Source organism: Malurus melanocephalus, unplaced genomic scaffold (assembly GCF_030028575.1).
Source record: "Malurus melanocephalus ecotype Western Australia unplaced genomic scaffold, MMel_1.1 scaffold_43, whole genome shotgun sequence".
Lineage (NCBI taxonomy): Eukaryota > Metazoa > Chordata > Aves > Passeriformes > Maluridae > Malurus > Malurus melanocephalus.
In genome coordinates this window covers 57,296-70,267 of record NW_026623275.1, presented here as the reverse complement: position 1 = coordinate 70,267, position 12,972 = coordinate 57,296, and the positions used below count along the sequence as shown (strand labels likewise).

At 41.9% G+C, this 12,972-nt stretch overlaps 1 protein-coding gene across 5 annotated transcripts in view; it reads right to left on the bottom strand.

The window, feature by feature from the left end:
- The window catches only part of ADGRG6 (adhesion G protein-coupled receptor G6), a 109,368-nt gene extending 97,027 nt beyond the window's left edge, over positions 1-12,341 (bottom strand). For 4 of the 5 annotated variants that reach the window (XM_057364816.1, XM_057364814.1, XM_057364817.1 and 1 more), the window contains exons 1-2: positions 12,106-12,341; positions 6,402-6,502 (exon numbers count right to left, since the gene is read on the bottom strand). In XM_057364816.1, coding sequence (XP_057220799.1) covers positions 6,402-6,502; positions 12,106-12,107 — 103 coding nt within the window. In that variant the 5' untranslated portion in view covers positions 12,108-12,341. Of the gene's footprint in view, positions 1-6,401; positions 6,503-11,586; positions 11,860-12,105 lie in introns of those variants that run through there. The other variant, XM_057364815.1, reaches the window with a different exon arrangement.
- Positions 12,342-12,972: the final 631 nt, after the last annotated feature.

The window sequence follows — 12,972 nt, the reverse complement described above, 5'->3', positions numbered from 1 at the left end:
CACAATCTTAACAAGGAACGCAATTTTCTTATATTGTAGTACCTTACCAGATTGTAACTACAATTCCCTCATTTACTTTTTCTCAAATTCTTGAAAGATAAACATCACATATGYTTTTCTTCAATTCAGTATTGTATATCTATCTCAGACTTCTCTGTGTTGTGGTTGTGTAAAAGCACAAATTTTAACATTTCATTATCAGAAAGTGATAATTGAGGCCTTGGTCTGGTAAGCACTGCATGTTACACCTTGTGCAAAACACTTGAGCAATCCCACTAGGCAAACAAATGCTGTGTTCTAGCAAAAACAATCGTGGACATAACAACAGGCATCTAAAATTTGCAAGATCAGCCYTTCTGATTAATCGAGAAATGCTGACTTTACAGTGGTAATCACTCACTTCTAAAAGGTCCATTGGGATCTATCAACCATTTTAATTACTCAGTATTAATTGAAATGCACACCACATGATTGCTAGACTTGTATGTTAGGAACTTTTATCAGGAAAACCTCTAAGAATAGTTAACAGCTATTCTTCGGGATGCAATGCTTCTCACATTAGTAATCCTCAGGAGAAAAAAAGTGGCATTCTCAAAGACTTCCATTTGTTAATACTGAAGACATGAAGAGCAACTGAGAAATACCATTAAAAATTAATTTTTTCACTGGCCACAAGTCATCTTGGGGCTATTGTGGGATATACCACTAAGGTAGGCACATTAATTATGGGTTGTCATAAACAGTATTGACAAACATTCGAACTTCTGTTGGCTGTGTTTTTAATTTCTAACAGYGAACAGAGAAAATGAGGCAAAAATAATTTATAAACAGATGCTAAAACCCTGTAGGTCATAAAGATTGGACCTTCTGMGACAGGAAGTTCTTTCTTTGAAGGTGTATTCTTTATAGAGGAGTTCATTATTTAGCCTGTGTTYCAGTAAAGGAGTGCAGAGACCCTGTGCAATCAGGCCGTAGCCAGCTTAGAAATGCTTGAGCACATTCCATATCGGTTTGGCTGCGAGGGCGTAACAGAGGAGGGGGAAAAATCACTGTGCTTTCAAGGCAATATTGTCATGGYTAATGCAATGAGGTCAAAACACTTTAGGGAAAAGAATTATCAACACCATCAAAAAATTAGAGTTGAAGAAAATAAACAGAGGTAATGAGAGGCAGGTTCCTGTAAAATTCATTTCAACAGTAATTTAGTTTAATGTTAACAAACTGTCAGCTAGGGGAAATACAAGAAAGCAGACTAACAACTTTTCCTCTGCAAGATTTCGATGAATACAAATTCTAAACACATGCCTCAAGCAAGCCAAAATTTAGATATTAAACAGAACATAAAGGGGATAGCTTTTGATATGTTTTGCTTAAGCTACATTCAAACATTAAAAAAAAACTGACAGAGAAAGAGGAAAGGATAAAAAACCTTAGAGTGATTAATTAAATACACAGATTCCTCCTGAGTAATCTCTCAATTACTCATGATGTACGTATGCCTATGTAAGGAAAGAGACTGCCAGACGGAATATTTATTTCCAACATTTTATATTTTCTGACTTTTTCCATAATTTTCAGAAATAAGRATTTCTATGCCTGAGTTAGGGATGGCACCATCAGTTGCATTTACCCTGCTCAGCAATAACTACATACCAATTCCCACCCCTGGGATGCCAGGAGAGAAGTTTGACAGATCACCAGTAATAACTTTATAAAAATCACCCCCYGCTGTACATGAGGATTGTGCTGACTGACTGGGTTAATGCCTTGGCACTTTGTTCTTGCTCTGCACATGGTAAGAAAGAGGAAGATAAGGGAATGTGCTGACAGCCATTTCATCGTTTGCTCGGTGATAGGATCTTTGGCCTGTCTGGGGTAGGCAGCTTGAGACCTGTGGTGAAAAAACCACATTTCCTGCCTTGGCAGTGCCAGATAGAGCCCAATCCATTGTCACTGCGCCACTAGCTCCTGCTGTTAGTGCTGGTGGCATGAGCAGTGCTTCCCACCATACTGACTTCCCACTCTTATGAGGCTCCTGAACCCACAGATTCACTCTGAAATGCTCCCATGAACAAGAGAGGCCTTTAATGCCTCCTTTATCTCCACAGACACAATTAAGGACTGTAACAGATGATCCTATATCGGGGATCATCATCAGCCATGTGGGTGAAGGACCTTCCTTCAGATATTTTTTGCCTTGATGAGTTAAATACAGCTCAAAATTTTGCTCTGAATTACCACTAAAATTAAAATTCCAGGGTCTGTAATGGAATTAAAATTTATTCTTTGGTAAGTTCCTGGGATCTGATTAAACCACTCCGAGGACATGGAAATGTGACTACAGACACCAGTGCACTCTACTGATGGATGACCAAAAGGACAAATGTTGTGGCATTAGTTACAGTCAGAGTAATTTTGTGATAACATCAGTATAAGGCATAATGCAGAAATAGTGTAATAAGATTTATAGATGTCCTCATGGCTTTGCTAAAATAAATTTTTTCCACATTCTGAATAAAACTAAATATGATTGCACAGCAGTCAAAACTTAAAATATTTATTGACCCTTATGTAATTAYTAATCTATTAATGACATAAGAAGGTAAAACCTCTTTTGAGAAGGTTGTTATCTCCTCAAATGCTCAAGTGTTCAAAACTCTAAAAGTCCAGTGCTGATGAAAACGAGATCGGAAAACAATTATGCAAACTGGAATCTGCATTTAAGGTCACTGAGAAAACTCCAGTTCTGCCCCTGGGTTACCATAGAGAGTGGAAAACTCCAAAAGACAGCACTATGTTGAAGCATTAGATATTTGGTTGTGACAGCAGAAAAAAAAAARGGGGGGGATTAAACTGAGCATTTTTGTGAGGTTACACACACCTGAAGGAACAGATTTTACTTTCCATACTGAACTACTTCTATTTCTTTATGTCAGATAAAAATCAAGCCATTGCGACAGGACAAAAGCACCAAGACAATTTTTTAGGCACAGCAAAAGTACTGTCATATTCCAAGAAGTGCAATTTCCCAAGGATCTCCTCATTCACAGATTTTTAACCAAAAGAGATTCTACAGGACAATGATTAAGGAAGAACTATAGATATTAGGGAAGCATAGAAATTATACAGAGTATTTCTCAGCCCCAGGGAAAGGGGATAATAGATTTAAACCATTTGTGGTAGATACATTCCCAAGGACTGGGATTTCCCAGTCTTTCCTGACATCCATTTCACTGCTATCTAAACCTTTTGATGAGATGTCCTCCCCTCATTTATCTTGCTGTAACTTAATCCCATTTTTTTTTCCCTTTCAACTGCCCAGAAAGATCAGTCTCTCTTCCCACTGCACCTATCTCCTTAAATATTCTCAGTTCTTATGCATTCCCTCTTCTGCCTATTCTAGACTAAAAACATCTTAGTTCTTTCTGTCTGCCTTCATTAGTTATGTTTTCCAGAACTCTGTTTGCTCCCTTTGTTCTCTTTTGGGCTCTCTGAAGCCAATGAACTGTACATACAGACAATAAGTTAGAAATAGCTCAACCTCATATAAAAGCAGATTTAACTAATTCTATTTAACACACCCCCATTCAAACATCTCAGCTCCTGTGCAGTCCCTTCACTGCAAGATAGGCAAGCTCTTACAAGGGAGGTGAGACACACACACCCCTCACAGGGAAACTGAGGCACAGATAAATGACTCACATGAGGCCATCAGAGATATCTACCCCAGACAGGAATGGAACCCTGGCAAGTTACTAACCGATCTGTGCTGCAACTTCACCCTGCCTCACAAAACATGACCTGAAGTCAATATGCCCAGACAGTTACAGCAGCTGAGATTGTACCTAACGTACATGTTACATTTTTATCAGTGCTTTTCCTGTTAATAATTTCTTTCTGTCTTTCTGTTTCAAGTGTCACAATCCATCCATTGATTCCTGTGAGGTATCAGACCTATATTTTTGGATTACCCTGCAGGTGCACCTGTTTTTCAGTACTTTACTTATCAGTTTGTGGCTAAACATTGTTTCCACAGACCATCCTACTCCTGTTTTCAGTTTTCTGCTGTGTAGTTCCTCTCCGAAGATCTGTTTCTGAAAGCAGGCCAAGCACTGCAGTTTTCCTCAGACTAAACTATAAAATTATTACTTTTGCATTTTTCCATGTCACAGCTTGACTGATATTTTTATCCTTATGAATAGCCCCTTAAATAATCCATAAAACCTGGACCTGATGATCTTAATCCCTTGCTTGTATGTAACCTCCTCTGGGCAAAGCTTAATAAGCACCAATAGCTTTCTAAACTTACRGATTACTAGAGAACCTGGATGAATGTCAGACTTTTATGACATTTCTACTGTAAATTCAGTAAAGCTTAAGCTGCCAGAGAGATTATGAATTCCATATGAATCCACAGCCAAAGTGACCAATACCTTTAAAGAACATGAAATAAAAAATGCAGGAGCAGCAGTGTTTCCCACTTTTTCTGTCTTACTTTATTAGAAAARGCAGAAGAAAAGACTCAATTTTGCAGCATAACCTATGCTTTTACATCAACATTAAAAGAAATATGAACCCTGAGGGTCTACAGGCAAGTACTGCCAAATGACAGGTTCCTGTAAAGGTAAATGTCCATTTTCAGTCAAGTATTAACAGCAGATGACTTATCATCTCTTTCACTGTCGAACAGAGAAATTCTGTCTGTTGAACCTGGGCATTTCTAGTGCACCTTATTTATCTACTTATCGTTTAGGCAGACAGGGAAATACCTTTTCCATTTATTGAAAGTTTTGAAGATTTCAAATCTATTCCTGAGGAGGCAAAAAAGGAAAATACCTCCCAGGGTTGAGAGAGGAGACTTGAGAMTGGAACACTTTTGGCTGTTTTTATCAATCCGATGGTACCAATAATTTTATTGCTAAAGAGGCCAGCCAGAGGCATACATGATTTTGTAGAAGTGCAGTTGTTAGAGTTTGGCACAAGGCTTTTGACCCTACTTGTTCAGCACGGCTAGCCATGGCATGCTGCAATTAGCTGAATGCATGGATGGGTCTGTGGTTGGCTTTCTCTGTCCTCACAGAGAGAACCTTCTGGTTCGTGGGGCTTGGGCTCGTTGTGTCACCAGCACTTTCAGTTTTCAATTATCTGTTATCAAGAGGAATTAGCAAAGGATAATAATTTTGAGGTCTTAATATTCCAGTCACCAGRTAACAGCACACAGCAGATGTAAATTAAAGGAGGTTTTGCTGCTTTACTTTACGCTAGGAATGGCAGCTGCAAGGCCCAGGATCAAATGTGGACCAGGAACATGGGCACACAAAACCCGTCAGCCAATGGAGCCATAGGTATGGCTATGGAGCAGATCCTAAATGCATTTCTGGCTACACAGCTTAATGGAAATGGAAAACACCTACTAAAGTGACATGAATCTGGAAAGTGCTACTGCACAATGACAACACTGTTCTGTCTCAAAAAGAAAAAAAGCCTATGTTTTGTAAATTAAAAAAACCCACTTTTTTAAAAAAGAAAAACATTACCAAAGAAGCTACAAGCCCTTTCTATATATAAACAATCCTTTTTCCAATGGCAAGCCTGTCAAAGCAAAACTACCCATCTGATACAGAATTAGCTGAGCGTCACAAACTGCTTCAAAATTTTCATAAGCTCCAGAATAAACTCCAGACACTTTTTTTCCAGCAAAGCAGCTGGATGTCCTAAAATACTTTGCACTCTAGTGGTTAGGACAAGACATTTAGTAAATGAAATCTCTCATTCGTATGTTTGAAGCAAACAGAACATTACATTTGCTGTGCTGAAGCGTCACTATAGATCAAGACGATGTCAAGTTTAAACTGATTATTCTTTACAGTGTACAATTAATTTACACATAACTTGCACATAATTTGCTGAGGAATGTTTCTATTATTTGAATCATAAAAGCTTTAAAAAAGAATAAGCACATTCCAGTTATTTTACAACTTTGAACTACAGTGGAGGGCTCTTGAATACACAATCTACAGGCACAAACGGTACTGTGGGAAATGGGAGAACTACATAATTACTCAGAGTTTTCCAACAACCAGAAGAAATTCAAAAGAGGTAGGCATTAACAGGGCAAACTCAAAGAAAGAACACAATGAAAGGACTCAAAGAAGAAATCCAAAGGAAAAAAAATCGTAATGACTAATAACAGCAAGATGGTAAAACCAGCAAAAAGAAAATTCAGCAGTAGCAGAACACAGGACCCAAGCTATCAAATCACAAATAGTGATTATAATGCATCACTGTCATCAGAGTGTTACATTGTACATAATTTGGTCATACATAAGCAAAATACTCAGTCATTAAAACTTTGGCTCCGGGATCATTTATTTATGCAAGAAGATAAATTGCTGACTTACCTGCTTGCTGCATGCATATAATATACGTGGTAAACAAGCAGAGACAGTGCTGCAGCTTCCATTTCCAGTGATAGCACCACATTTCACTTACATGAGACATCCTGTGGGGGAAAAAAAAGCAAGCAAGGATTCAGGGAGATTTATAAGGTAAGAACATGAGGAAGRCACTGTTGTAAGTCAAACTAGTAACTAGCAGTAAATAAAGAAGCACTTGAAAATTAAGGATGGCCCTAGTATTGCTTAAATGGAGACAAAAGTCTGCTAAAAAGGATCAGAAATTATATTGTCTGGTTCTTAGCAGACATCAAAGTGGAAGACTGGTCAGCACTGGGCTTCTAAGCAGACAGATGTGGGTGGTATTTTGGTGAAAGAAACAAGAAGCACAGTCTGAAAGAGTTAAGTAGTAGGGGCTTTTCAAATAGGAAGTTTTAGACATATAAATTTACACATATAAACATATTTATTATGTTTAACTATACATAATATATACATATTTGTTATTAGCTATATGAAGATGGCAGATGATAACTTGCCTCTGTCCTTAACAAGGCTTTCCATTTTTCAGTTCTAATGTTCTGATGGCTGCAACATTTTCTGCTGACAACTTTTATGAAAATCCTGAAAATTTCCTTGCCAAAATCTAGGAAGATTTTGTGCTGCCAGAGAAGTCAGGGACATCTTGATTATTTAATAAAACAAATTCAACTATAGAAGAGTATCTATCAGTTCTAGCTCGAAGTTTCCTTTCCCTTAAAGCCTAGAGGATATTTAACGGCTAAACCAAAATGTTTCCTCCAYTGTGGGCAGAACAGGAAGCACAACTCTTAATAAATTTATTCAGACCTCTAACCACGCATCCAAAATGAATGGTACTCCATTACACTSCCATCTCATTTTATTCAACAAGTTAGCAGCAAGCAAAAAGAAGTAACAAGCAATGAAACACAATACRCATTATTTCGATCAACTCCTTCCTCCCCTATTTGGTGATGATAACTGGCTTTTGTTCAGCAAGATCTGTATCTACCTATACTGGGAGAAAACTCTTCCTTCTGCTCGACAGACATTGCTGTGAACCCACCAGCAAAAGCTGGGGGCAAATACAAAACCTTTTCCAGTCTCAGCTTCTGTTTCTTCCCAAAGTGGAAGCCAATGCAGCAAGATAAACCATTGTAAAGGAACAACTAATGTTTCAGCTTTAAAAATAGTAATTCATCAGAGCACTCCTGTGGGCTAGGTGCCAATGGGCCCAGGTAAAAGGCACTTCAGTAGACTGCTGTGATCAGTTAGGCTTCCCTTGAGTGCAGTGTTASACACCACAGGTATCTGATTACAAAAGAAGTTCAGTTCTTTATGGGTAGTTGTATCAAATTAGGAATTTGAAGCAGATTTATTTTTCTTGAGATATTGTAAAGTCAAACTTAACAAGTGTTGAAGACAAGCACAGAAAACACTAGGCTCTGAAATACAAGAATCTCTTTGATGAAGCCAGACATACAAAATAACTGGATTATCAAACAATAGAATTATTGTCCTTCAACTTAGTGATCCAAAAATCCCTGTTAAAATCTCAGACAACAGAAAGCTGAGGWTTTGGAACTGTTCCTTTTCAATGTATGTAATTCACAAATCTGCAATACCTTTAATATTAATTTAGAAAATTGAATTTTAACAGAAGTCCTTTGAAGACATGGAAAGAGTTATGGCACACACAAGCACAGATGGCACATGTGCTCACAGAGTGGGGAAAGGGAAATGCTGGGGCTAACAGCACCACATACCAGAGATACAAAATAATTTTGCTCTTCCTAAAGAAGGAGTTTCTAGGTATGGGTGAGGCATGTGCCATCCTGCCACATAACCTACCGATGCAAACCTGCRGAAGCAGTAGCATTACAGATTTTTGTTGTTTGTTTGTTTTGAGCAAGCACAATTATAGTTATCAGACTAGGAAACAAACAATTATTTATTAATTCAGAATAAATCTGTGCTGATTTTCATCACACTGAACAATTGTCTGTATTGCCACTTTTGATAACTCTGTGAACTCAGACAAGATTTTTGCTAATTTAATAACTAATTTAACTGATTTAATTCCATGACACCACATTTGAGACACTAAAGGAAAAAAAAAAACATTACAAGCTTCTGCTGCCTAGGTCTAGTGTGAATTTACCCAATCACATAGCCTCTGGTGCCTTTTTAAAAAAACATTAAACCCTACATTAGTCTGAAAGAGGCATTTAATTTGGCCAATTTCAATCTGTTAATGTTTACTTGTAGTGCGGTAATGCACACAAGCCAGTGCTCCGGGTACTCCAGGGTGACTCTTTACAGTCTGCTTCCTCATCCTCACTCATGTAAAAAGTGCTAGTCAAGAAAGATTTCAAGAACATGCAAAATAAGCACAAATAAGTACAAACAATAAGGCAGAAAGGAGTAGTAATAAAGGTTTTCCCCCACAAAAAAAAGCTAGATAATTACATAACTGCTTTAAAAAATTTTCCACCAAAATAAATAAACAAARCAAATACATAAAAAATAGCAAACTGCCTTCTCCACTTATGTTCTCTACTGTTGAAGGACAAAACAATTCCCTTTACACCACATCATCTCAGTTGACAAGAAAGAAAGGTTTATCAAACTCAGATAAGAATGAACAGAAGTACACGCTACCAAAACACTCCACTAATGTGGGCACCATGAGTCAGATCTGTTTCTTTTGGAGAGGATTGTTGAAGAACTATTTTACAAATCATAACCGCGAGCAGAGTGCTATAAATTAGTGAGGAAATTAGTTATTCATATGTTYTTAGGATCTTGCAGAGACAAAGTCAAAATTCAGAAAACTGACTGCTCACAGTCTTGCACTGTGATGTGTAACACCCCAACAAGAAGTTGTCAGGCATGGAAGTCAGATAACACATTGCCAGCAAAAAGGCTTCCACAACAAAATCCATCCCTGATATTTTTATAATTTGACATTTCAGACAATTATGATAAGGAATTGTGATAACTGATAAATACTTCACAGATTTTAAAAAAGCAGAGCTGAGTTGCAGATATTATTCACCTCTTAATACCCACTATATTTATTTTAGGGTTCTTTTTCTTGATTACTAGTGTTAATCAAAATCTAGAAGTGAATCCAAACAGCATATGAATAATTCAATAGAAAAATTAGCAAACAGTTCTAGGCTAGTTTATCACTCATCAAGGGGATGGTATGGTCCCCTCACCGCACTGACTTGATGGCCCAAGAGACTCCTTTGGTCTTGGGTTCTTATTTTAAGCAGCATTAAAAAGATGTGTTTTGTCATTTAGCATTCATTAACAGCACAGGGAATGCATATCAGACCAGCAGTGTACTAACAAGTTTAGGTAAGCAAAGGGAGGGACCTTTGTCTGTAACAAAGATCTCAGAACATAGATGTATTATTTCAGTCTTTCTCTTCGGTTACATAAAAATTGCTGAACACTGTTCATAGTGGGTTTTCTTCTGTATTTTCTATCAATTTAAATTTAAAAAGCCCCATTCTGTCCCCAGCTGGTAACACACTAGCAACTCTGAAGAAATCACTCTTGATTGTCAAACACTGAACCAAAACATTTTACCCAATATATTTGGGTAAACTATTAGGACACCTATGGAAGGAGTACATCCACTACAGCAGGATATAGCATCAAAACAGCAAACCCTCTTAATGCTTTTAGTTTTCGTGGGTTTTGGCTTTCTGTGCAGTCTGATAGAAGAAGTACTAATTTTTCTGTGGACTTGCATTTCCCAGTGTAGACACTGTGTGACATGACCAGCTCTGCACTTTAGCTACCAATTCACTCCCATCCACAGCTACTTTCATTTCCTATAACATAGGGACACAATGAGCTTATTCACAATTCATTCCAGAAGAGCAAAATACACATGTAAAGTATCTAAACCATAAATGGATGGTAACTTGACACAGTTCAAGATGGAATTACTGGGAATTTTGCTACAACCAACTACTAAATCTTTACTCTACATGCCAGCAGCCAGCTAATAGGCAAAACGACATCGCCTTTTAGGGAATATACAGCTCTGCAAGACAACGTACACAAAATGTGAATAATGCTGAACATTTCACTTGGATACTGTACCATCCCAAAACATGCAACACAAATTTGAGTACACCATCTTCCTTGTTTAAAACTTTGTCAAAAATCCCCTGGAGTAGGATGTGAAATCTGCCTCAGGCACACTGACATGACTTTCTTTGGTCTTGGACATGTCTAAAGCTATTAAGGAAAAATGTTGCTGACACTTTAAAATTAAAAGATAACATCAATGTCACAATCTTTTTTTTTTTCTCACATAGGTTGTAAACAAAAATATTTTAAGCCTAATCACTCTCATGTGGAACTGCAAGTGAAAGATGATTGCAACTCAGTTTAGTTGCCCAAGGTTAATAGAGGAGTTGATTTTAACTTTGAAATCCTTGCTTTAAGCTGCAGTACATGAATGYCTTGAAAGATTAATTACACAACACMCCTTAAAACTTTCATTTTGTTAAGCACTTCTTGTTCCTAATTATTCTTACAGCCAACTTTGAAAACACCCTCATGCTCATTAAAAGAGATGAAAAAAAAAAAAATAAGACAGTGCCTATTAATTTAAATAGTATCAGGCTTATCAGATCCATCTAAGTCACTCTGGCTTTCCTTTGAAAGGGAACTTTTCCCAGTTGCAGACAACAAATCTGCTGGCTGTTTCCAGCCCGGTAGCACCGCAACACTAGGTCTTTAGGAACTCCTTCTCATTCCTGCCTTAACGTCACGGAGCACTGTGAGAACCCCCTGCCCTTTTCCGCTTGTACCGATTCCCTCGGGCGCATCCACAGGTCCCCGCTCCCGGCTGTGAAGGCACCGGCCGAACGCCTAACCCCAAACTTCAGTCCAGCGCCTTACCTTCGGCGAGGGACAGTCAGTAAAGGAGAAATACCCCGGGGAAGGCGCCCGGAGGCCACGGCACTGCCCCGCCCGGGGCTCGGACGAGTTCGGCGGGAGGGGAAGCCCCTGACCCGTCCCCGCGCTGTCCCCGCTCCGTGCGCTGCGGAGAGCGCCGGCGGGACTGGGAATGCTTTGAGAAGCCCTCCCTGCCCTCCCTCTCCCTTTCCTTACTTTTTCCCTACTTGCGCTGGCACCTCACCTGGAAGGCTGCCTGTGGTGCCTGTGGTGCGAGGGTTCCTCGACGTGAGCGGCCACGGCCCCGAGCCGAGAGGCTGGGGCCGGGCGAATGCGAGGGCACCGCCACTCAGGGCAGGCGGCCAGCGGGGCCAAGTGTTTCGCTATTTGTCCGCAAGCACGGGGAAATTCACCAGAGCCGTCCTAAGGACTGGGTTAGAGTGCCCCGCGAAAGGCAGCGGCCGCCCGGGAGCCGGCGGGGCAGCCGCCGACGGACACGGAGCCCGGACGGGGCAGAGCCCTGCCAGCCCTGCCCTCTGAGCTCCCGGCGTGAAACTTCCCCGTTTCCCCATTCCTTCAGCCCTACCTACCTGCACGGCTCAGCCCCGACATTACTCACCACGTACCGTGGGTGGTGGGGAAGCCCTGCCGATCCGCCCGGGGCTCCTCGCCCCACGATGGAGCCCGCGGGRTGATCCGCGCTCCCCCAGCGCCCCGGGCGGCGGCAGCAGCCCTCGCCCCAGAGCTCGGAGAAGACACTTACATGGTGGCATTACGGGGCGGCTCTCCTCCGGGACTCAGCAACCATCCTCCCGCGCTGCCGCTCGCTCAGCCTCTGCCCCGCTCCCTCGCAGGCTCCTCGCAAAGGTCATCGCTCCTTGCCCACCTCTCTTCCACGCCCGCGCCGCTCCGCTCCTCCTCCGCCGCGATGGTTCTCCCACCCCGCGCCGCGGCGGGACGTGCCTCTCTCTTTGCACGAGTCGGGGAAACTTCGGCGCGGAGAGAAGCCGCCCCCGCGGAGCCGCCCCGCCCGCTCCCCGCTCCCCGCGCCCCGCAGTCAGGTGGCGGCCCCCGGGCTGGCCCAGCCCACCGCCGCTCCGGGGGCAGGACGGGGCCCGCCAGCCGCCGCCACCGGGGGCCCCAGCGCTCTCGGCCGGGGACCCGCTCCGCGGGGCCGGCTCGCCGCTCTGGGACAGCGATGGTACCGCCTGCTCCCCGGGCTGCCCCGCACGGCACCGTCCAGGCTGTCACGGTCGTGCAGCGCGCCGCATCACTGGTTAGGGGSTAGGCCAGGGGCGTGCAGTCCCCGAGCACCCCTCAGAGTCCCCAGGCACCCGTCAGGCGATGATAGCCACAGGCCCAAAGCCACCTAMAAAGGGCACGGGCCACCTCTGAGAAGATTCCACACCGGGGACACCGCCCTTGCTGGTCACAGCATCCCAGTGCAGCAGTGCCCTGGGGACAAGCACACCCTGCACACACACCACCCTGCGCACTGCAGACGGAAGTGCACAGAAGCCCACCTGCCCGCCCCAGAAAGCAAACTGTCCCACTGTGTCCCAGGGATGCTGGCGCACACTCCAAGGCACTTAAAGTGTGTCGGCTTCCTCTGAAGGACACAAGGCTGCTA